Below are 26,334 nucleotides of genomic sequence, written 5' to 3' on the forward strand. Positions count from 1 at the left end.
GAAAACATACCCATCAAAAAGGGAAATTTCCTTGTAATCCTAGTTATCTGTTGCAGTTGACTTCACTGCAACCAAACAGTGAATACGTCCCATCAACATCAGGAATCAATAAGCACTTTTGAAACGAGAAACATTTCTTGCAAAAATGATTATATACTGAATTAATTTTATTTTAAATTCTAGCTAGATTGTTTTTTATCATCAACTTCTTTTACATTGATAGAAATAAGTATCACCTATACCTGCCTTCCTAGCAGGAAGTCCTTTATAGGTTGGAACTCTCATCATCCATGGAGGGTTACAGTGGACAAATGTAGATTTTTGGGCCGTCAAAAGTAATGAGGCCAGTTCTCTTATTGCTGTCATGGAGTCTTTTAGTTGGAAATAGAATAGTGAGGTCTAGATATCACGGTTTTAGGACTTGCTCAGTGTGTAAGGTCCAAGAAGATCTCTTCTTTTTTAAGGCTAGTCAGTATTTGTACAAACAGTCTCTGGACATATGCTTCTATATCTCAGCCTTCAAACCCTTCTAATTCAGATTTTTTTGCTGCCTTGAGCAGTACTCATGGGCAGCCAAGTGCACCTGTAGATTTAGGTGTGGTATTTCAAAGTCATGAGTTCCTGGCTGATAGTCTCCGATTTTTCTTTCCTCACATCCCTTAATGTCTCCACTCTGTGACCCAGCGACATCACGTTCTAGGGAGAATGGAGGGTGGCAGTTGGTTGTAAGATACCAGTGCCACTTGTTGTGAACCAATCAACTGTACGCTGGGTAACTGTGTCCTCACTAATCTATAGCTCGGAGAGGGAACTGTCAATTTCTTTAATGATTGTAAGAGTAAACCATGTGGCTAAACTGGCCAGTGACTATTATACCTTTCTCATGTGACCGTTTTTCCCTCTGAGCTGAGGCATTTTTTAGCACACTCCAAAAGAGAATGGTACCTCATCAACAGATGATGTCTCATTGAGAAAGAAGACGGGTCTATCTTTTTAGTGTTCATGGAGGAAAATACAAACAACACATTGCTTTACTATGTGGCAATAGTGAAGGCAATACATGCACTGCCCCTAGAACACTGATTGTGAGCACATTTTTCATGCCTCAGGACTGACTTTCCTAAAAGAGCACTATTTTGCTTTAAAAGTTGAGATGTGATTCTTTATAACTAAAATAACAGGAGAGCTAAATAACATTATCATGTGTATTACAGTACACAAAAGTAAATGTACTCACATTACTAAACATTACATTTATTCAGAGCCACGTCCCCTCCGTTATGTAGGCCTCATGCCAATCTCTTTCTTGCTTTCTCTGAAAATAAACAAATGCTACCACATACTGTAAAGTGCTGTCTAATAAAACCACCCAAAATCTGTTCACATTTATAGTCATTAACATTGCATGATTCACAAGTCATCTAGGGGCTGATTAAGAGTTTGGCGGTCCTACAGCAGGCTGTGCAAGGCGGTCTAACTGCGGCGATCTGTCAGGCCCGTTGAAGAGCCTGACATGCAGACCGCCGCTATCAGAGCGCAGACTGCACCTTCCTGCACGGTGTGCCACACAGTCAGGAACTGGGGGTGCAAATACAGGGGAACTCCATGTGTCCCCCCCCACGTGCTCCCCATGTCCAGGAACAAGGCCTCCTTTGTTGCCTCTCCGCTACCCTTTTCATGGCGGGCCTACCACCATGAAAGGGGCGGTGGACAGGAAATTTGTAATATACTCTTGGGTGCAGGGAGTGGCACCGCCTGCATATTGATGCCCCTGTCAGTACCGCCTTTGCCGCACTGTGGAGACAGCTGTTTCGTGGCAGTCCGGCTGCCGGAGTCGTAATACTGCAGGCGGTCCCGTAGTGTGGTGGTGGTCGGACCGCCACCATGGGTTTGGCGGTCAAATAGACCGCCAAACTGTTAATCAGGCCCCAAGTCTAGACTGTAACACTTAATGATAGCTAATGGTCCAATCGAAAATTCAAATCTATGCACAAGACGTGTGATCACATGATTTTAAATGCCAATTGATAACAGTTATGGTAAGGCTCTAAGAGAACAAGGTGGGGCAAGTATATTAGCAGTATTTATTTTTCTACCTGGTAGTCTACCTTGTCATTGGGAGAAAACTATAAGGGTAAGGGTAAAACTACAAGAATGTGAGGCCCTGCACAAGTGAAGTGAGTAAGTAGATCACATTTTCGCAAAGCATACATTAATATATTACAAACCGCAAACCTTCGTCTGATTCATTATCATCATAGTAGGCTGCTCCGTAATGATGCCACTTTGACAGAAAGTACACAGCTATTAAGGAGAGGAGTAAAAATGAGTTTGTCCATTTGCTATTGAGTTTAATATTAGACATAGGGGTCTCAATTTGTGTGCAGACTGCTGAGAAAACATAAGAGGTGCTGTGAGAGCCATGGGTGATAGAAATCATGGATTACCAGAGGACCATTTATTCATAAAGTAGATTGCAATATCAACTGTGTAAGGAAATGAAAAAAAGGCAAGAAGTAATAGCAGTTAAAATAGAGAAATATTAAAAAAAAAAATAAATAGAGAAATAAACGTACTCCTTGGCAGAATTATTAATTACACAAGCGGAATCAGAGGGAATTCGATAATTCCGCATTAGTCTTGTAACACAGAATTACTTATAAATTCTGCAACTCCAACTGCGGAATTAATCTGCAGTAAATTGTTTCTAAAGAGGGCTGGAAGAGGGAGCCGTTCCTCTATGTTTGAAAATCACTCAGTTTAATCTGAAGTGTTTTTTAAACACAAAGGGACTGCTCCCTTTTGCAGCCCTTTAGTAACCACAGCAGTGCATACCCCTAGGCACCCTTACAGACTCAGCAGTGATTACTGCAAGGTTTGTAAGGGTGTCAAGGGGTATGCAATGCAGAGTTTATAAGCTTAGAAACCAGTGCATACACCTCGGTTGCAGCGCCGTTGCAGACTCTGCAGTGGTCACGAAAGAGTATATAAAAGGGCGCCGAGGGGTATGCACTGCAGTACATTTGGTACTGGTCTGCACTATTTTCTAAGCACAAAATGCATCCTCACATCCATTATTGGGTTTTAATGGAATTCCGCCGAATTAAAATCAGACCACCCTAAACTAACACGGTTTATAATTAAATAAACAGAATGTAGGGGAAAAAACAGCTTACTGTGTAAAATCCTAAATTTCGAAGAAGTGTTTTCATCAGTATTTCAGCTAGATGAGTATCTGGGTGGCTTCCTTCGGAACCATACTGATGATCTGAGGGGTTCCCATAGCCAAGACAGAACGTTGTAACATCCACAGATTCAGGAGGTGAACTATAACCAAGGAGTGAAGCCACATGTGTATGATCCTGCAGACTGGTCAAAATTATATCCAGCTGCATTCTCTGCAAAAAATAATGGTACATATTTAGGAAAGAGTGAAGAAAATAAAATATATCACATTAATTGCATTTTACGTTTAAGTCTTTCTTAGAGAATCCTCAATTCAGACCAAAAACCTGCACTTTGCATTCATTGCCATTTATAATTAGACACATATAAGCAAATGATTCCAACTGGGGTAAATATTAGCAATAGCAGAAACAGGAGAAATCCTGTTAATTGTCATGAGCTACCCTGTAAATCACCCGGAGACTGGAATAAGAAACAACAGCTGAAAATGTAGGATGTTCCAACAACAACAAAAAAGTAACACTTAGGTAACATCTATGCCCTAAGAAAGGTCTAAATATCACACAATTTCAAAACATAAGACATTGTAACAATTTCTTTTTTAAACAAATAGTCTTCTATTATTGATGTAATTATGATACATTTGATTCAAAATTGCTTGTTGTTGTGGTGATCACAGAATGCAAAAGGAACCGCAAACTCATGGATGCATGTATGTACAAAACAGCAAAAGAACAACACAAATGAAAATAATAAGGTGTAAAAATCACTGTTTATATTCAATAAGCCTGAACTATACAACAGTTGAATGATCTGAATGCTTATGGTTTCCACAATATGGATTAACTCTTCTGTTATTTACAGGTCATCAACAGGACAACGTTTTGAGCAGGAAGACATTATTGCGGCTTGGGAATTAATGTCCAGACCTAAAAAGCAAATTAAAATATCCTGAAAATGGTAGAATCTGCAAAAATGAATATGAAGTATGATGTTCTGCTATTAAAAAAAACGGATCAGAGATCGTAACCTAATTACAGCCATGTCAAAACTTCCGAGCAAGAAAGAAATGATTCCACAACTGTCCGTGCATACTACAAATGTTGACAGGTGGCAACATATGAAAGCTCAAACAGATTCATCAAACTAGGTTTTCATAAGAAGAAAATACTCAAAACTGTTTATGCTCTTCCTAGTGTGACAGGGTAAGCAGAATGGCAAAAGAAAAAGTCACAACAAATGAGCAGAGTAAACTCCACCCCACCCCATAGTCTCCCCTTGTTTGTACCTTGTTGGATCTGGCCCTCTCTGGAGGTCACCCCCAAACATTTTGCCTTTACCCTCCACTTTTTTCTCAATTTATTTTTTGCTGACCATAGGACTATGTTCACATTTCCGCTCCAAATCAGTGTTAAAGTGCTTGTGCTCTCTCCTTAAAACATGGTAACTTTAGCTAATGCCCAACTGGCATACTTCATTTACTTATAAGTCCCAGGTACAGTATCACTACTTATGCCCAGGGCCTGTAAACAAAATTCTGATATTGGGCTTGCAGCACAGATTGTGCCACCCTCTTACGTAGCCCTTTAAACCTGCATCACGCCTGCCACTGTGGCCTGTGCAGTATTAAATTGCAGTTTTGGCCTGTCAAAATTAACGTTTTGCCAGGCTAAAACCTTCCTTTTTAATACATATAAGCCACCCCTAGGATCGACACTGGCCAGCCCAGAGGACAGGGTACAATGTATTTAAAAAGTCAGGCATGCACTTTTACATTTTATATGCCCTGGTAGCGAAAAACTCCTATATTTGTGTTTCACTACTGCAAGGACTACCTCTCCCATAGGATAACAATGGAGTTACCCTATTACATTTTATAAGCGCAATTCCCAAATCGGAAGAGATGCTCAGTTCATGTTTGGGGTCTCTGGAATCACAATTTAAAATCCTAACTTATGGTGAAGTTGGATTTTAAATTGCAATTCTGAATATCATGCATTTAGAAAGTTGGCATTTTCCTGCATTATCCATTTGGTGCCTGTATCCTGTCGCGGGTCACATGACTGTGTGTAGCTGACAGTTGGGATTTTTGTATTCCTCCTGGACAGCCACACACAATGCGGAGCTTAGGTGTGACTGAATGGGCATCACTGGCAGGATGGGGGGCAGCTGGGCACAGCCCTACTTACACTTGAATACGCTGTATCCTGCCCCAACACAAAGGGATGCATGCTCCCTCTAGTTAATCTGGAGTCAGGGCCAGGAAGGTAGGGCATCTGTGCACTTCAAAGGCCTGTCTCTAGAAGCTCGACTGATGTGCTGCTACAAGCACTGCCCCTCTACTGGGCTGCAACTCTAAATGAACTGCTTCCCTGCTGTGCGGACCTGCTGCCCTCTTGGGGAAGAAGAACTAGACCTGCAACTTCATCTTGAACCCAGGAACCCAGAGTTAATCCAAGGGCTAATTTGCTGGCCTCCTGATTGGAGCCTCAGGCCGTGCTAGTTTTTTTCTTCACAACAAATTAACTCACAGTCACTAGCCCAAAGGCGGTAAAACCAAGATTCTCAAGTGTCTAGTGCTTAATCTGAAAAATAATGAGTGCTGGTGCCCAAAGTTCTGCTCAGTAGCCCATGGCAGCACTAATAAAATGTCGGTGCACCGAATACCAAGGCTGTGTAGTCTTGAACACACCTTATGCATCTTTAATCCACTATCAGACAGTCCATGCCCCCTTATCTCACTTTTGCTGGCTCTTGCTTTCACCCTTTAAGGAAGTTTTTCAATCACTCTCTTCCTCCTTTCCTATTAGTGCTTTTCCCTCACTTGCTCTTGGTAAATGTCTGAGGAGGAAAAATAAGTGCCAGTCCACAAAATCAAGTCATATAACACAATTTTCATATTTTTATTTATTTATTGGAGGTTTTATATAGCTCAAACATGACCCGTTAGGGTATCAGAGCGCTTTACAGGGATAAACACGTTGCGTACAGTATAGACATAGGTGAAATACAAAGAAGGGGTTAGGGAATTGACTACAGTAGGATATAAGTCAGAGTTATATACAATAAACAGTACAGTACCAAAATCAGCAAGCAACATGTCAGCAATAAAACAAGGGGAACAATTGATACATGGAGAGGGCCAAGCAATACAGGAGATTATGCACAGAAACATAGGCCATGAAAAGGCAGAATTTGCAGTAAAGGAGAGTTATTGGAGGAATTTGCTCATTAGGAAGGTTTTCGCTTTCTTTTTGAAGAGCGACAAAGTAGGAATTCTTCTGATGGAGGGAGGTAGCGAGTTCCAGATTCTTGGTGCGGCCCCTAAGAACGCTCGGTTATATGTTTTTACATTACGAAAGCGGGGTTGCTGGAGCACACGGTCTCTGGCGGACTGGGAGTTTCTGCTTCTCTCAGATATCACAATTTTCTGGACAAGATTCTTTGAGGTGTTTGTGTACAAGGCTTTGTGAGTGATGCAGGGCAGCTTGAGATGGATTCTGCCTTCAAGAGGAAGCCAGTTCAAGGCCTTCAGGTGTGGTGAAATGTGGTCACATTTTTTTGAGCCAGATAAGAGTCTAGCTGTCGCATTGAGGCAAGCTTTTAGCGGGGTTGCCGAAGTCTTTGGCAGGCCAGATAGGGCAGACTAACGCCTGAACTGCCTTTTTTAGGTCGGCAATATCAAGGAAGGAGTTTAGTTTTCTCAAGTAGCTCAGATGAAACCGGGCAGTTTTGGCCATCGAATTGATGTGTCCATGCATATTCAGGTTGCTGTCCAAGGTTATCCCGAGCGATTTGGCAGAATCCACTATGGTTGGCGTGTATCGGACTGCTGTGATCAAGTTAATCCATTCAGGGATGTCATTGGATTTTTTTTGGGGGGGGTGGGGGAGAGATGAGAAGGAACTCAGTTTTTGGGCATTCAATTTGAGCTGGTTGTTGGCGAGCCATTGAACAGTCAGATTCAGGGCATCGTTCACATAGGTAATCTCCACAAGAAAAGTGATATTTATGTATATCTGAATGTTGTTGGCGTACATGTGGAAGGAGATGTTGGCCCTGCGAAGAATTTCAGCTAGTGGTTCAAGGTAGAGATTAAAGAGGGTAGGGGACAGAGTAGAGCCTTGAGGGACACCGATAGAGATGGGGGAAGGAGTAGATGGGTTGTTGTTGACTAAGAATATCTGGGTACGGTTCTGGAAGAAGGAACCAAACCATTTGATGACGGTACCTCCTAGGCCCATCCTGTGTTCGAGGCGTTCAAGAAGTTTCTCATGGTTGACTGTCACAGGCTGAGGAGAGATCCAATAGGATCAAGAGACAGGTTTTGCCTTGGTCAAGGGCTAGGAGAGCACCGTCTACGATGTGAAGAATAGTGGTTTCAGTGCTATTCCCAGGCCTGAACCCAGATTGGAAATAATGAAGTAAATTGAAATCAGAGATGTGTTGGCTTAGTTGTAGCTGCACACATTTCTCCAGCACTTTCGCAAGAAGAGGAATATTCGAAATAGGTCTGAAGCTGTCTGGAATTTCAGGGTTCAGAGTGGTTTTTTTAGGATGGGAATGACTTGCCCAGTTTTCAAGGAGTCAGGTATGGACCGTAGACAGAAGGGAAGCATTGATAATTGTAGTCTTGATGGGAACGATGAGTGGGGAGGTCGCTGCCAATTAGTTGGCGGGGAGAGGGTCGTTGAAGTGGGTGTTCGGTTTTAAGGAGGCTAGAATTTTTTAGATGGACTGGTCATCATAAAGTTCGAAGTTGGACCAGTGAGCCTTGTTTTTGCGTGTTGTTTGGAGGGAACGAGGTATGAGAAGGGCTTCAGTAGGAGGAGAAGGGCAGTTAGAGGTGGCATTGAGCTCGTTACCTAGCGAGTTGACTATGGTTGTAAAGAAGGAGGAGGTTATTAGGGATTTCGTTGTTTCTTTTGATGACTTCGCTAGTTTGTTTGATTGAAGTTGGACTATTTCGAAGAGTTTGAGAGGTCTGTTCTTAGCATTTTCCAGTTCTGATTTGAAGAACTCTTTTTTGGACAAGAGGATATTCTTGTTGTAAGTATTTCTGGCCTGCTGGAGACGTTTAAGATGGGAGGCTGAGGGGTGCTGTTTTCAGTTTCTTTCTTTGAGTTGGAGAGCTCTCCTTTCGCTATTGAGGGGTCCGCTGAACATGGGGTTTTTGTCATTGATTTGGGACCTTTTGAGCTTTAACGGGGCCAGATCATCAAAAATGTTGGTCATAGTAGAATTGTAGTGCTCTGTGAGGTCGTTGACCTTAGAAAGATTAGGAGTGGAGGGGTGAAGGTCGCTCACCTAGCGAGCTGTCAGCTTCTCAAGGTCAAGGCTCTTAGTGTCTCTGAGCCAGCGTTTTGATTTCACTGCTTGCCCAAGACATTTCAGGCGGTAGTACGGTATAGTGAAAGTGATGGCAAGGTGATCTGGCCAGTCGCATGGCTCAATTGAATTCAGCCTGACCACAGCTGTCTTAGCGATCATCCAAACCAAAGTGGCACCTTTTGTGTGGGTAGGTATGGTGCATGCCTGGGTGAGTGACTGGTCAGCGAGGAAGACTACCAGAGTTGACTTGGGAATCATTGGGGTAGTTCCAATGCAGATTAAAGTCACCAAGAAAAATGTCATTGGAGTGGGGGGGAGACCAAAGCAGTGATGATTTCCAAGAGGAGATCTGTGAAAGGGACGTCCTTGTCTGAGGGGTGGTAGAAGATGTGCAATTTGTATAACTGAGTTGTGTTGTTACTTTTTTTATTTTTATTTTTTATTTTATTGGTTCACAGCATAAATACATCATCATTAATGAAATAATATCAGAACACCATAAGGAAAGAGGAAAATAAATCAAAAAGCTAGAATATAAAAACTGGCTTAATTCATACGATGGCAAAAACACAAACACAGCTATACATGTGCACTAGATCCAATTATGACAAATGAAATTACATTTTAAGTTTCATAACATTCTCAATCCTCATAATAATCCAAAAAGGCACCCCAAATTTTCAAGCCCATTTTCTTCTTCCTCCTAGATCCAGTTACTGAAAAAAGTCCCCACTCCAATTTATATAAACTGTACATTCGTGCTCGCCATTGTTGAAATAGGGGTGGCTTTTCCTGAAGCCACTCAGTGGCAATGCACAATCGTGCAACAGTCATCGCAAAAAAAATAAAGGGACGAAAACGATAAAGCCTATCTGCGGGGTTATCTTTAGGAATTTTCCCCAGTATTAGCATAACAGGGGTAACAGTCAGCTGCAAGTTAAGTACTAAAGACATTAATTTTTCAATTTCTCCTATAAATCCGGCCAACCTAGGACAAGAAAAGAAAATATGTATACTGTCTGCATGATCAGCTTTACACCGAAAACATTTTCCATCAAAACCCTCGCCCCATTTGGACATGCGTTCAGGAGTATAATATAAATCAAACAGGGTTTTGAAAAATTGAGCTTTTAAATTAGCCGACATTAAAGCTTCTTTTGACAATAAAATTAGATCTTCCACTACTATTTCTGAATCTCCTAGACTGTTGGCCCACTTTACTCTTATTTTCTCAAGATCGTCCGACTTCCCTTCTAATAACATTCGATACAAAATACCAATTTTCACCTGTCTGCTAATCCCCTCTATAACTTGATCCTTTTGTAAAATTAACTTCTGTCTAGCAAGAAAATCCCGAATTTGTAAGAATTTAAAAAAATAGCTTCTGGGTAGGGAAAACTGATCAATTAATTCAACAAAGGATTTACATTTGCCATGCTCCATGCACATGTCACCCAACCACCTTACCCCTTTTTTTTGCCAATATTGAGACATTCCATCCGAAAATATCTTTAGCAATATCCTTGATGCACTAAAGGGAGTATAGTACGGAAACTTCCCAATTGCCATTGTTCGAACCAGCCATCTCCATATCCTATAAGCCCCCAATAGCACCTTAAATCGGGTTAGCTTATAATAACTGCCATCAATTTCGATAAATAAACTCTGCTTCACGCAAGACCCCAACAGGATTTCAAATATTGATGGATGATTATATATGTGTTCAGTTGCTTCCCCTGTTAACAAAATCCTCATTTTCAATAAGAAACAAACTATATAGTAAAAAAAAAAATCTGCCACCCATAAACCCTCCCCTTTCAATTGGTAACATCATGTGTTTCATAGCTCGCCTTGGTTTTCCGGGGCTCCAAATGAATTTCCCACATAAGGATTGCAAAGCCTGTATCCTAGGCCTTGGAAATTCCAAGGGTATTGACCTAAACAAATATAACACTTTAGGTAGAACATTCATTTTTATGATATTGGTACGTCCAATAATAGTAAAGTATAATCGTTCCCACCTCTCAAGTGACATCTTAATTTTGTCATATACATTATTCCAATTAGAATCAACCAATTCTGCCATATTAGCCTTGATCAATATCCCGAGATAAATAACCTCCTTAACCACTCTCTCATCTTCCCATGCTAAAGCTTCCGAACACAGGATCTGAGTTTTTGATTCATTGAGTTTATAACCGGTTATGATACCAAAGTCTTTTGCAAGCCTCTCGATCTCTGAAATGGCAGTAGCAGGGTTAACAGTAACCACTGCAATATCATCCGCATAGGCGAAAACAGAAAAAGCAAATTCAGATACAATAAAGGGGGGTATAAGTAGATTTTGATTTAATTGTTCTACAAAAGGGTTGATATACAAAGCAAATAATAACTGGGAGCAAGGGCACCCTTGGCGAGTCCCTCTAGTAATATTTAATGACTCAGAGAGTGCTCCCAGAGCAGAGATCTTGGCAGTTGGTGTAGAATACAAAGATTTGATTGATTTAATACATTTCTGTCCAAATCCCATTCTAGCCATTAGTCTCCATAGGTAGTCCCAGCACACACGGTCAAACGCCTTTTCTGCGTCTAGCAGAAAGAGCGCTAATTCCGGATTATTCACCGCCGCAATATCAAATAAAGTGATAACTTTGTTTATAAGATCCACCGTTCCTCTTTTCGGTATAAAACCGTGCTGTTGTCGAGAAACTAAAGATGTTACAACTTCGGATAGGCGGTTAGCCAAAATCTTTGAATAAATCTTATTATCAACATTCAATAAAGATATTGGTCGATAAGATCCCACAATATCCAAGGGATTGCCTTTCTTGCAAAAAAACGCAATAGTCGCTTCTGACCAAGTACTAGGTGGATTTCCCTGCGGTGCTTTCAACATAACATTCAACATTTCCTCCTTTAAGCTATTGAAAAACTGTTTATATACTTCTGCGGGTATTCTGTCGGGGCCAGATACCTTACCAACTGCCAAGCTCTTTACTGCCTTTTCTAACTCGACCATCGTTATCGGTAAATCAAATTCGTCAGCAATATTAGGATCTAACACTTTGAGACCTATAGCCAATCTATCGCTCCATTCAGCGACCGCGTCTGGCCTATCTTCCTGCGAGTATAATTCAGCGTAAAACCTCTGAAATATAATAAGAATTTGATCCTGCTCTGAGTGAGATACACCCTGGCTGTCTTTCATGAGTTGTGTTGTTACTAATGGAAAGAGCAAGATATGGACTGTGCATGGAGTTCTGTGACAAGGAGGTCTGAGCGGTAGATGCATGGAAAGCCTCCCCCTTTTTTTGTCTATCAAGTCTAATGATGTTATAGCTAGATGGGACCAATAAATCAAGCTGAGGGGTCATTAAGCCACGACTCGGTTAGGATAGCTACATCAGTTTTATGGTTTAGGCTTATGGCTGTGATGTCCGAGGCGTGTCTTGCAGCTGAACAACAGTTAATTAGAAGGCCAGAGAGTGGATCATCGGTACAAGTGTTTTAAGAAGGGAAGGTTAAACGTACTTGTGCTACGTTGTTGCTGCTTACCTCTCTATTACAGAAGAATGATGATATATTGGTGTTGATTACGACAGTGGGAATCAGGCAATCTACTTCCTTGTTAGGAGGACGGGAGGCATTGGGAGAGGTCAATTAGGATGTAAGGAGGGCTAGAGTTTCCTCCTCTGAAAGGTAGTTTGGGAATTTGCGAGGGTGAAGTTGTCTGCTGGCCAGCGGCATGGGCTGGAGGGTAGGAATGGTGAGCAGGGGGAGGGCTGAGTTCAGGGAGGGCTTAAAGGTGGTGATAGAGTGTTCAGTAAGGAGAAGGATGTCCTTTAAATCAAATAGGGATTTTGGGATTTTCTGAACTATGATGGATGCTCTGGTGTTCAGGGTGTCAAAGTCCAGAGGTGTACATTATGCTTGCGGGCAAGGGACCAGAGGGATAGGACAGGGTCTGGAGGCATGAGCGGTCGGTCAACCCCCCTATGGCAAGGTTAATGGGAGGAGGGGGGATAGGAGGGCTAGGCAAGCTCCAAGAGGAGGAGGTTACGGGACTGTTGCAGGGAAAGTTAGGTGATTGTTAGTTACTAGGCGAGGAGCGAGGAAAGGAGGCGGGGGTGGCGGCAGAGACATAATGGTAGATGCTTGGAGTTGGGGGAGTGGAGGGAGGTACTCTGAACGCAATAAGTGAGATACTATCTCTGGATTTGGACTGAGTGGAGAACGCGTTGGGAGTGTTCATGCCAATCCGACCTGTGGGAGTGAGAGAGGGAGTGGAAGGGGGAGTAGCAGCAGCATTAATATTAAGCACCCCAAATTGAGGAAGAAAAGAAAATATCAATATATATAAAAATATCAAACTATGTAGTAGGGACACGAATGCTGCCCATGTATAACACACAGTATCAATAAAAGAAATTCTAAACAATGAAATGCAATTGCTGGTCTTACCTGCCCCTTTGATAAACTTTCCCATCTATCAGGTCCCTGGGGTAACAGTGAATGTAACAATTCCATTCGCTCTCGTAAGGGAGGTAATAACATTGTGGCACCAACAGACAAGGTCTCAATCACAACCTAGTTGAAAATAAAAAATAAAACAAGTTACAATTGTACATTTAGGTTTTATGAAAATTACAAATAGTAACTGAAATAAATTAATTTGATTTTGTTTACTGTAACGAGGATCAAATCGGACTGCTTTAATGTAAAGTGACTTAAGAATGAACATACAAATTTTCTTTGCTTTTAATATCATACAAGTGAAAATCTTGAAGTAAATGGAGGTGAGCATGGGCTTCAAGTAGCCTGGGGAAGATATTTTATTTGTCAAACTGCAGTAAAAACCTGTACTGCCATCCCTTGTAGCAGTAAGAGCTATTTGTAGAAAGCAAACCTAGCTGAGGAGGAATCAGGGGCGTAACACAGGGCCCCGCAGCCCACGCGTTGCAGGGGGACCCCGGGCTCCAGGGCCCCGCGGGGACCCTCACTGAGACTCAGCAGTGGAGTTAGCAAGGGCAAGCGCAAGCCTCTTCATCATGATGGTGCGTGCGCATGCCCCCTTTAACCCCTTGCATGCTGCCGCGATTCTGCTCCTGTGTTGAAGATTTCAGCGCGGGTGCGGTCATGACGGCCCCCAGCCGTCATCAGCACACGAGCACTGTAGTGCATGACGGCTGGGGGCCGTCATCAGCATTTGCGCAGGCCCGGGCCGGCGGGGCCTCTGAGGCTCTCCATTAACTAAATGGTGGCGCGCAAGTCAATAAATCTTTCTCTAAGTTTCTCGAAACCAACCTGGTTCTCCACCCCTGCCAAACGGGCTTCCGCCCAGGTCAAGGGACGGAAACCCGCCATACTATCAGTGGTGGAAGAAACCAGGAAAATCCTTGATGCAGGAGGAGCAGCAGCCATAATCCTCCTCGACCTGAATGCGCCTTTGACACGGTTAACCACTGTGCCTTGATTCACCGGCTCAGGAGCGCAGGAGTGACAGGAACAGCGTTTCTTTGGCTACAATCCTTCTTAGAAGGAAGATCCTTCCAGGATTTAAAGGCAACGCCAAATCACAGTCCATCCCCTAACGGTGCGGAGTCCTGCAGGGCTCGTCTTTGAGCCCTACTCTTTTCAATGTGTATATGGCTCCGCTGGCGGAGGTCGTACCCCTTTAGGGATCCATATGGTGACATACGCCAACGATACACAGCTAGTTGTAGCTTAAAGCCACCCCAACCAGCAGACTGGCGACCTTCCTTCCTGCCTTGAGGAAGTATCAAAATGGATGAGTCTCTCCCACCTTAAACTCAATGGGGAAAAGACCGTACTGATGATCCTCGGCAACCCTCGAAGTCTCCCAGCTAACACTCTGTGGCCCTCTTCCATGGGTCCGGAGCCGGTCCCAAAGACAGAGATAAAAAGCCTGGGAATCTGGCTAGACCAAGACCTTACCTTCTCAGTACAGGCGAGGAAGACTGCTGCGTCATGCTATGGTTTGCTAAGAAGTATTCGCAAAATCCTCCCCCTCCTACCTTTTCAGGCAAAAAAACTTCTGATCCAGGCTTTAATTCTGTCCAGAACAGACTAAGGAAACACTCTCTACCTAGGTGCCCCAAACTCAGTAATCGCAAAATTACAGGTTGTGCAAAACTGTGCAGCCAGGTTACTTCCTGAGACCCCTAATCGTAGCTCTGCAAGGCCTGCCCTACGCTCGCTGCACTGGTTGCTAGTACAAGAGAGAATCAACTTCAAGCCCTCTGTATGGCTCATAAGTCGCTGGATGTGTGAGGACCCCCCATCAACAAAGCCATGATCCGCCCTTACAAAGCGAATAGGAAACTTTGCTCAAATGAACTTCACCTCGCTGTGGTCCCCAGTAACAGGAAAGTAAGATGTGGTGGACGTCTTTTCTCATTCAATGCCCCAAGATAATGGAACGCTCTTCCATTGCACCTCCGTAGAGAACCAATTCACTTGATGTTTCGAAAACGACTAAAGACCTGGCTTTTCCCCTACGGTCTCTGTCCTCTAATTACTCACTCAGCGCTGGGATGCTCCCGGGTAGCCATGTGCTATATAAGTGCACATTCAATTCAATTCAATCAGAGTGGCAGTTTGTACCGTGCAGCATTTGACCTGGTGGACTGTGAAACATTGTGGGAGACGTTGTTCGGATAGAACATCCCAAAGGATCTTCTAAGGTTAATACAAGCTCTACATACTCATAATTGGGCGCAGACAATTTTGGATATAGAGGGGAGCCTCTATATCCAAAAAATCCCAATTGGAAATGGGTTAAGACAGGGGTGTGTATTGGTTCCCCTACATTTCTCCCTATTCATAGCAGACTAACCTTCAGTCCAAGGCACTGCAAAAGGGGCTAGCCAAAGTTAAACAGAAAACACATTGCTTGCCTATTATATGCAGACAATATCATAATAATAGACTAAACAGAGATCGGTCTGCAAAGAAAGATGAATATGTTCAATGAATATTGCAATCTTAAAAATCTAGTAGTAAATATGGACAAGACAAAGGTATTAAGCTTTGGAAAAAGGAAAATAAAGATTAACTGGTATTTGGGCTCCACAAAGTTGGAAAAGGTGAATGAATATAGGTACCTAGGGACGTGGTTTGAGAAACATTTTAATAGGTGTACACATCTGGATGATTTAAACTGAGGGCATCAGCCTTGGTCAGTGGTCTAAAAATATGTAATGGGGTCTATGGTGAAAAGTCTGACAGACCGCTTTTAAAAACTTATGTAGCCATGGTACCGCCACAATTCCTATACGGAGTAGATATTCAAGTAGCAAAAGCGTATTTTCGCTGCCCATGTCCTCAATGGTACAAGCAATAAGATTAGAAACAGCAATGACGTCAGGGATACCTTGGCATGTACAGAGCTATTAAGATTTTGGCGGTGCCTGGGTGATGGAGAAGAACTTAAAATCTTGCAGTGGTGTAGAAATGAGATATTGAAGAGCGAGTTAAGATGGGCAAAAGGGATAAGAGAAATTATAATTAAAGCTTGGAGAATTATGAGGACCAAGCTGTGCCCTCAGATCTTACAAATCGAGGCTGGTAAGAGGGAACTCAGGGCCCGTGGAGAGCAATCTCTTGAGCAAAAGATCAAGACTATCTCAAGGGGAAAACATCTGTACACTTTATGGCCAACTCGTTGCAAAATGAGCAACATTTCCCTTGTATGGATAGACTACCATTTCAGCAGAAATGAAGAAACTTGCTAAGATTAAGAATTGGTGTGAACCCTTGCTATGCAAACAACGGGGTAAAGAAAGCTATGTTTGACAGTAAAGGGAAACATATTGCACTTTGTGAACCACTTGTGATATGTTATATAATTTACTGGACTGTCAGAAAATGTTGGCTATATAGAAAGTGTTTTTATGCCCAATTTTTAAAAAGTATGGTATTAAACCAGGGTACAAGCAGTAGATCTTTTAACTGAAATGAGTAATTTAGATATAGCTTGCCCTATGGGGAAGTTCATTAAAAAAGTTAAGCTTTTTTTAATTCTTAAAAGTGAATAGAACTGAAGAACAATTGTTACTTACCTGTAAACAGGTGGTTCTCCAGTATTGGTGTCTTTCATAGATTCACACGCTTGAATATTCCCCGTCGACGAAGTGGGAGTCCCACAGTAGATAAAATAGCAATAAAATACTAATAACATATGTATGTAAAAACATAACACATAAAATACACACTAGAAATTGTTGCAAATACCAAGTCATAATTCCTACATAGGAATACATGGTAAGAGAGAAAAAACATTTGAAACATATCCTTGTCATTATGTTAGTCCAAACTACAGCCAATCAGGCGCAAGCACCCCTCCAGAACCTTCTCCTAAGAGCTCAGTCCTTCAGATTTTCGTAGCACAGTAGTGACAAAAGAGTCTAGGAGGAGAAGCGAGCCTCTGAGGGGAGGTGGGTGGGTCGCATGTGAATCTATGAAAAACACCAATACTGGAGAACCACCTGTTTACAGGTAAGTAACAATTGTTCTTATCCAGTATTAGGGTGTCTTTCATGGATTCACATGCTTAAATAGAATAGTGAGCAGTAGTAGCCAGTTTGAGGCTCGAACCAGCCATGCATAAGCATGTATAAAACTGAAAGAGACATAATAAAGTCATGCAAGTAATCACAACAGCCATATAAAACCATAAAGGCGGAGGGAAGACAGAGGCTCACCTTAGTTAAAAAGATTGTGAAGCACTGTCTGTCCCACTGCCGTATCAGCTTCGTTGATGGCCTCCAGGCAGTAATGTTTTGTGAAAGTGCGCCTGCGGGACGACGTTGCTGCTCGGCAAATTTGATGGAGCCGTACACCAGCAAAGAGGGCAGTAGAGGATGACATCGCCCTGGTGGAATGAGCCCTCACTGAAGACTGAAGAGGCCTGCCGGCTTTCTGATGGCAGAAGACAATTGCGGAAGAAATCCAACGTGCAATAGTTGGCTTGGTAACAGGACGTCCTTTGCGCATGCGTCCATAGGCAATGAACAGTTGATCGGACGTGCGAAAGGGCGCCGTCCTGTTGATGTAAAATTTAAGACATCTTTTAATGTCAAGGGAATGTAGGTGTTGCTCTGCCGGAGATTTAGGATTGGCAAAGAAAGTTTTTAAGAAAATAGATTCATTAATGTGAAAATCAGTGGGCCCCTTAGGCATACACGCTGGGTTGGTGCGAAGCACTACACAGTCCGATTTGAATTGGAGGAAAGGAGGTTTAATGGTGAAAGCGTGAATATCACTCACTCGTCGTGAGGAGGTTAGAGCAAGGAGAAGGGCCACCTTCCAGGTCAGAAACTTTAAATCCGCTTTGTGGATAGGTTCGAATGGGGCCTTCATTAATTGTGCCAATACAACATTGAGATGCCAGGTAGGAGGAGGATGCCGAAAGGGTGGGAACTTCCTGAATAGTCCTTTGAAAAATTGGCGAATGACTCTGGAAGAGCAGAGCGAGGAGGAGCCATCTAGACGAAAACGAGAAATTGCCGCCAAGAAAACTCTCAAAGTGGAATGGGAAAGTCCTGACTGAGCCAGTTGTAAAAAGAACGGCACCAGCGGAGGAATGAACGGGCGTGGACGAGGTTAGCTGCGCACCAGTGACAGAATCTCTTCCACTTTAGCTTGTAAGTCTTAACTATAGACGGAGCTCTCGCATGAGCAAGAATGTCCCTGCACTCTGGCGAAATATTCAAATGGGCAAATTCAAGGTGCTCAGGTTCCAGGCCGATAATTTCAGAGAGGAGGATGACAAATCTGACCCTTGTCCATCGTGAGGAGATCAGCTCGAGGATGAAGGAGGATGGGCTCGCTCTGTGAGAGGAGAGGCAGCTCCGATAACCACGCTTGTCGAGGCCATCTGGGAGCGATCAGGAGCATGTGGCAAGGCTGTCTCGGCAAATTCCACAACACGCGAGGCACCAGAGGAATCGGAGGAAAGGCGTAGGCGAATAGATCGCAGCAGTTCAGCGAAAGGGCATTCCCGCACGATCCGTGGTGGGGATGCCAACCTGTGTAAGATCGGCATTTGCGGTTCTCCGGGGTTGCAAAGAGATCAAAGGACGGACGACCCCACAGTCGAAAGACTGAGTCGAGCTTTGGCTGATGTAACTCCCACTCGTGGGTCGAAGACGTGGACCTGCTGAGGGAATCCGCTAGGATGTTGGAGATGCCTGGTAGGTGAACTGCGGTCAGGGTAATTTGGTGACGGAGTGCCCAATCCCAGATCGCCTGAGCCAGCCGAGACAGGAGAGGAGATTTGGTTCCGCCCTGCTTGTTGACATAGTGCATGCTGGTTGTATTGTCCGTTTGGATAAGCACCGATTCTCCCTGGATCAGACGATGGAATGATTTGAGTGCCAGAAAAGATGGCCATCAATTCCAGCCTGTTGATGTGCCAAGAGCGCTGAGACAGAGTCCACTTGCCCTTTATAGACAGCCCTTGAAAGTGCACGCCCCATCCGTCCAAGGAGGCGTCTGTGGTCAGAATGAGTTCTAGAGCGGTGGTGAGGAAAGAATTCCCTGCTGCAATGTTGGGCGGCTGCGCCCACTACTTGAGAGCCGCCTTCATGCGAGCGGTTACACTGATCAGGTCGTTGAAAGAGCCGGTGACCTGACGCCACGGTCTGTCCAATTCCTCTTGGACGGGGCAAGTCTTTAGCCTGCAATTTGGGATCAGAGAGATGCAGGATGACTCCATCCCCAGAAATGACTTCCGGACTGAAATGGACTGTTTTGAACAAATAAGAGCCACCAGGCGGAGAATCTTCAGCTGACGCTCGTGAGACACGAATGCTTTGGCTAGTGACGTATCCAGAGTGGCGCCTAGAAAGTTTCAGCAGGGAGCTGGGTCGACCTGCGACTTCTCGGCATTGATGGAAAGACCGAGGGAGCGAAATATGTGCTGACAGAGTTGAGTATCCCGAAACAGCTGGCTGCGAGATTGCGATTTGATGAGGCAATCGTCCAGGTATGAAAAAATGTGGACGCCCTGCAGACGCAGGTAAGCCACCACTGGAGCTAAAACTTTTGTGAAGACACGAGGGGTGGAGCGTAGGCTGAAAGGCAACACCCTGAACTGAAAGTCTCTCCGTCCCACCAGGAAGCGCAAGTACTTCTGATGCCGTGGTGGTCATGAAGTCGTCCTTGGAGAGAAGACGCAAGATCTCCACGAGCGTTAGCATGCGGAAGGATTGACACTTGAGATACTTGTTCAGTGCTCGTAAATCCAGGATCGGACGCCAATCTCCTGTCTTCTTGAGGATAAGGAAAAAATGGGAATAGAATCCCATTCCCTTTTGAGACTTGTGAACCACTTAGATGACACCTTTTTGGATCATAATACGAATTTGTTTGAAAAGTTCTTTGAGGTGGGCTGGAGGCGGGCCAGATGGAGGAGTTTGAGGAGGAAATTTGACGAACTCCAGAGCATGGCCTTTGCTACAATGTCCAGTACCCAACGGTCCGAAGTGATTAAGGACCATTGAGAAGAGACCTCCAACTTTGTGCGGGGAAGGAAAGTCATTGTCTTTTGGAAGCGGAACCTCTATAGGAAGACTTCCCTCGATAGGATTTAGAAGATTACTGACGGAAGGACTGTTGTGGCTGGGAGGAATATCGCTGATTTCCTTGATTGTAGGAGCGGTATTGAGTGGATCCACCATGAAAATTAGAGGAGGTGCTGCGTCCGCGCCGACCACGAAAGGGCTGCTTAGGGAACTGCAAAGTGCCTAAGGAACGAGCAGTGTCAGTGTCCATTTTTATCGTTTGCAGTGCCTCGTCGTCTTACGGCATGTCAAGGATTTTCGCCTGAACCTCCTGGCGAAAAGAGGTAGAACGGAGCCAACCCTGATGTCGCAAAACAGCTGCCCTGCGAGCTGACGGAAGCCAGTGCAAGCGATGTCTACAGAGCAGTCAATGATTTCTTCCGACGCTCTCTCTCCCTCTTGAAGAATCTTTAAAGCTTCTGCTTTGGAGGACTGCGGAATGAGGGCCAAAAAGGCAGACATGTCAGACCACATCTGACGGTCGTAGCGTCCCAATATGGCTAAGAAATTTGCCGCTCTCACGGTAGTAGAGGCCATTGTAGAAAATGTTTGCCCAATGGCGTCAAGGCGACGACCTTCCCGATAAGGAGGAGCCGTAATGGGGGAAGTTGGGTTTCTGGAGCCGCGCTGAGCAGCCTGGGTGACCACAGAATCAGGTTTAGGCTGTGCAATCAGGCAAGCTGGTGAACCATGTGGCGCCTTGTACTTTTTCTCTAAGCGAGGCAGTTGCGCCGGGATGGAATTCGGCGTTTGCATCAATTTTACCCCCTCATTCCAGATGAAATTGATGATTGGGACCGTATGGACCTGCTTAAACGGTTGACTTTTGAAATCGTATAGAAAACAGTCTTCATCTCTTTGGACCCTAGGCAGCTTAAAGCGTTGAGCCGCTCTATCCATAAGCTGGTAAAGCTTGCAATTTCCACAGGAGGGGAATCCCCTGGCGTCACGGGAGGCGGGGACGGGGTCTGTATCTGGTAATCATCCCACTCGGCCATATTACCATCGTCATCGTCATCATCCTGAACCTCATCATCCTCTCGCTCTGGGCGGACATCATCATCCTCATCAGCATACACTGTAGTGTGTATCTGAACAGAAGTTTTAACTTGAGGAGATGGCGATGCTGGTTGTGGCAGCGGCGCAGCAGCAGGAGCCGTAGCAGGCGCAGGTGCAGTTGGCACCGGAGAACCCTGGTGAGATGGCGGGAAACGTCTGTTGTAATCTTCCAACATGTGCTGGAGATTGGAGATGAGAGACAGAGGCAGTGTCGCTGTAGAAACTTGAATAGAACGGTCTTCTTCTTGAAAATACGGATCCCCATAGTCTTGACATTTAATAACCAATTCAGACGGGCTTCGTGCCGCTCGAAAATGATCATCTACATCCTCCTCAGGACCAGAGTCCTGTTCAGAACCTGTGGCAAACAAGAGTGATGGAGGCTGCGTGTCACTTGGAATGGAGATCTGGTCCACAGGCACCTGTCGACGCTGGTGCAAAGGGTCAACGATGGAAGAACCAGACCCTGATGAAGCAAGAGGCACCACTGGCAATGAAACAAAGGAGGATGAAATCGTCAACGAAGTCGTCGTCGAAGTAGGCCGCCTTCGACGAAGTCGTTGTCGATGAAGCTGCCGTCGACGGAGCACCCGTCAACGGAGTGGACGATAAGGAGGTACTCAAAACAACTTTCGCCGACAAAGATCTTGCTCTCGACGAAAGAGTCTTCTTCGACGACGAGGCGATAGGTATCGTCGACGAGACAGTTTTAAAGCTGAGGCATACCTTCGTCGACATGGATGACGTCGACGCAGCCGTCGTCGATGTGCCAGAAGCAGAAGCCGTTGTCACTGTTGTCGTCGACGAGCCGGAGACGGCAGATATCATCATCGGAACGATCGTGGACGCTCCCGTCGACGATTTCACATGTTTTTGGACAGAAACATGATGGGAAGAAGCCGTAGACGCCTGAGAGTCAGATCTCGTGGGCGTAGGCGTAGCAGGAGGAGGTGAAGACACCGCAGGAGCCTCTTTGAGTGACAGTTTCTTTTTCTTCAAAAACGGAGAAGGCAATTCCTGCACACTGCTATGTTTTGAGGCGGCTTTAGAAGTTCCTGACACCAGGCTTTCTGCGTCAGAAAGAGCTGAATCTTTGTCTTTTAACCTTTGTAACCAGAGGAGACGACCTTCCCTATCTTTAAGCGTCTTAGTGGAGAAGGTCCTACAGATCTTATATTTGCCTACCTCATGGTCCAGATAAAGACAGTAGATACACTTCTTGTGGGGATCTTCAGAGTAGAGCCGTAATATCCCACAAGAAGAACAAGGTCTAAATAAAGACTTCTTACTTGAAGACATAGTAGAATTCACTTGAAATCAGAAGTAGTAGAAAAAACTGAGCAGAGCTCAGGGAGACTCCCTTCACACGACGTGTGGTAGAAAATCTGAGGGACTGAGCTCTGAGGAGAAGGTTCTGGAGGGGTGTTTGCGCCTGATTGGCTGTAGTTTGGACTAACATAATGACAAGGATATGTTAAATGTGTTTTTTCTCTCTTGCCATGTATTCCTTTGTAGGAATTATGACGTGGTATTTGCAACTATTTCTAATGTGTATTTAATGTGTTATGGTTTACATACATATGTTATTAGTATTTTATTGCTATTTTATTTACCGTGGGACTCCCACTTCGACGACGGGGAATATTCAAGCATGTGAACCTATGAAAGACACCCTAATACTGGAGAAATACTTGTTTTAAAATATTAACAGTTATGCAGTACTTTATACCGATTAATGGAAAGACTAATGAATTTTAAATGTATGATATATTTTATTCAAGATATGAGATTTGTATTTATTGGGATTTTAAATGATTAAGGACTAACTAGTTCAAATAAACTTTTGTTTGACTGACTGACTGAATGGCAGCTGAGAGTGGCCTTCTAGATATTCCTTTTTCCTGCAGCTGCTAGATCTCTCGCTTTGAAGTTATTATACCAAATACGGATTTTGGAGTAATTGATCACGACACTAGGGTGAATAGTCATGTAAATCATTTTCTCCAATAAAACAGTGCAGGAATGGAAGTTTCTAATTTCTCAGTAGGTGAAGTTGGAAAGACGCCATTTGTTGATTCGGAAAGGTGTTCATGATAAATGGTGAAACCAATAAATTTGGCACAAGACAATAGAACTAAATGGATTGGCTAGGTAAATTGAGATTCCTGCTGTTCATGGACTGGGGTGAGAGCCATTCCATTAGAGAAGTAGTCTGCTTCAGTTTTAAGAAGCAGGATGGGCTCATTGAGTTAGATGATTTGAGTAATATTTTCAGTTGGATAAGCTGGCTGGATTTCATACTCTTAATTATAGCTGTGTTTCCCTACTGCATAGTGGTAAAGGTTCATATATATATATATTAGAGTTTTTGCAAGTTGAATATCTATGATGAAAGAATATAAACCCTTTAGATCCTGCAACCAACATTTAGGGAAAAGAAGAGGGAGCCAAGAAAAAAATTCGATTTTGAGAGCTCCAACTGCAAACACGGCAGTAAAATTATTACATTTGGATGTAATGGATACGCTTGCCACTAATGAGGACTCCAGGTCCCAGGATTCACCTTGTCTGCATTTGCCTGCCTGAGTACACGAAGGAGGCTAGCCCCTCCAAGCTTCCAGCTACTGACTGTTGTCTCACTATAAAGAGCAGCCCTATTCTCCGCTACACGGGACGCTCTTACTGCAAGTAGGGACTCCATGCCCTAGGATTCACCTTGCCTGCATTTACCTACCTGAGGGTTTGAAGGAGGAAGAACCCTCCTAGCCTCCAGCTGCTGACTGATGTCTCGCACTAGAAAGTGCAGCTCTGCTGTGCGAGACACACAAAAGCAAAGCTCAGGCCAAGGATGGGCCCATCTTTACATGCCGGAGGCTGGGCAGGGCATTGTTTTGCAATCCGGCGATTTTGAGATTCTTGCTAAGTTGCTGGACTTTTTTTCATTTAGGTATATATGGTTTCCGATTCACTGGGTACTTTCTCTGAATACCTGATGTATAAAAGTTTTTGTGGTAGAATTTGCACACTCCTTGTCTGATAATTTTAACCTCGACTGGGTGGGTGGTTTGAAGCTTAGATTATACCATTTGATATTCTAGTATGGGAAAGAGGAAAGCAGCGTCGAGCACGCAGGGTCTTAATAATAAGAAAAAATCCATCAGGCATGCAGCAGAGAACTGAATTATGAGTAACATTAATAACTTAACAGAGGAGGTGCTTGCCCGAAGGATTAAAATCAAAACTAAAAATGTTCTAACATTTTTGATGAGCAGAAGAGAGTACACCAAAGCCAACACCGAATACACCTGTGCCGATGGAGATTGATTGCATGAGGTAACTCTCAGACATTCCCTTGATTGTCATACTCATCTGATGCCAAATGTTATCTGTTCTTTGATCTTCTACAGTGTGTGGGCAATGTCCAACCTGAAAACGTAGGAGATGAGTACAGGGGAGTAGTCAAGCAATGGTGGGCCCACAACCTCAGGAGCGAGGGTATCACCTCAGCTTTTTTGGAACTTGTCCATATCAACTTGTTAAAACATGAACGTTTTGATCTTCAATCAATCAAACATTTAAAATCACCCGAGAGGGTCTTAGAGCGCTGGGGATTGTTGGCTGCTACATGGCGGTTTGTTAATTTCAACATCTAGGTCGTGAGTTTAAACAGATTGTATCTTATCTAGTAGACTTATCGAGTATTTAGACTAAGGCCTGTTCTAGATCTTTCAGGATTTGACTAAAGGTGTAACTAATGATGGTAAAATCTCAAGTGTTCCATATAACTGCCCCCATAATAATGGAGGGATTGCTAAATATTGGAGAAAACCCTGTAGAACAAATGTTAGAGCCCACTGAAATTTCAACTGCTCAGGGATGAGGAAAAAGGAGTGCAACTTCAATTGCAGGCTGTAGTAGAGACACAGAACCACGAGGTCGTAACTCAGAAAGAATAGGTGTAAGACTTCCCCCAAATAATTGTACTGTGGTGATACTGTAATGAGGAAAGCCTCAAAGAAGCAGAGAATGCTTTTCGAAGATTGATGCTGAGGCTTTTGCATAGTACCCCTTTAGTGATTCTACCATTAGATCTTGTCATTAAACCAATAAATAAAATTGTAGAACTACGACCCATGCTTTATTGGATGGGAAGTTCGGCAACTTAGGAATTGAGACTCTATAGAGAGGGTCTCTGTGATGTAATTAGAAGACAACAGGTAAATACAACCACCTGGTTCCGATACGTAAAAGAAATGCTAGCAGGTTTGGGGATAGGAGAATACTAGTCTAATCATTCATGCATTACCTCAAATACATAGTGAAAGAGAAATTATGGCACAGTTCCTCGGAGAAACAGCTGACTTTATCTTGATGGAGCAGAGTGCTCTATGGATTTTTAGCCATAAAAAGGGATAATGAGTTTGAAGATTTTATGGATTAAAATTGCACATCGTTGGCTAGAACTCTTTATGTCAAGGTCAGGATGGGTACTTCTCTAATAGCGACTTTTATGAGTTCATGAAGGAGAGTGCGGTCTGAATGTATGTTCTCTCCTGATTGTATGGAGATTGATGAAATATTCCCTTTTCTGGTGTTCTGCCTACAAGAGACAGAGGACAAAATGGGTGAAGCCTCTTTGTTTAAGCTTGGGAATCACACATTGTCTTTCTGCAAAGAGAATATTTAAGTCTGATACTACTATCCATGGGTTTGCCATCTCTAAATGTGTTAATTCAGCATGTTAGATAAGAACTAAAGCAGAGAAATTTGTCTCACAAAAATATTTGCTAGATGTATATATGTAAATGATAAGATGAAATAATTATTGATTTTAAATGTTTTCAGAAAACAAATCAGGAAAGGTACCATTTGGGGGAAAAAAGGAAATTTGACTGATCAACAGTGGTGGAGGTGCACTCAAAGTAGATTATAGAGGACTAGGGCTAGTGACTTGGCTAGTATTGCAGACATTTTAAGCACATACAGTTTATATAAAGATCTGTGATAAATCAATACAAGTTAGAATTAAAACATTAGAGAAAATCAAACCGAGAACGGACAAGGACCGTAAATGGAATGGGGAAATATTGAGAACATCACCAAAGCTCCCATACCACATAGTAGTAAGAAAGTACCTAAACACTAGCATAGATATGCAATTGCAAAGGCGAAT

General features: G+C 43.5%; 1 protein-coding gene across 6 annotated transcripts in view; it reads right to left on the reverse strand.

Moving 5' to 3' along the window:
* Positions 1 to 26,334, reverse strand: part of HERC1 (HECT and RLD domain containing E3 ubiquitin protein ligase family member 1) — a 2,088,313-nt gene that overhangs the window by 1,899,023 nt on the left and 162,956 nt on the right. For all 6 annotated transcript variants that reach the window (XM_078685198.1, XM_078685199.1, XM_078685195.1 and 3 more), the window contains exons 13-14: positions 12,979 to 13,104; positions 3,177 to 3,398 (exon numbers count right to left, since the gene is read on the reverse strand). In XM_078685198.1, the coding sequence (XP_078541324.1) occupies positions 3,177 to 3,398; positions 12,979 to 13,104 (348 nt within the window). The remainder of the gene's footprint in view (positions 1 to 3,176; positions 3,399 to 12,978; positions 13,105 to 26,334) is intronic.

This window comes from Lissotriton helveticus, chromosome 3_2 (assembly GCF_964261635.1).
Source record: "Lissotriton helveticus chromosome 3_2, aLisHel1.1, whole genome shotgun sequence".
Lineage (NCBI taxonomy): Eukaryota > Metazoa > Chordata > Amphibia > Caudata > Salamandridae > Lissotriton > Lissotriton helveticus.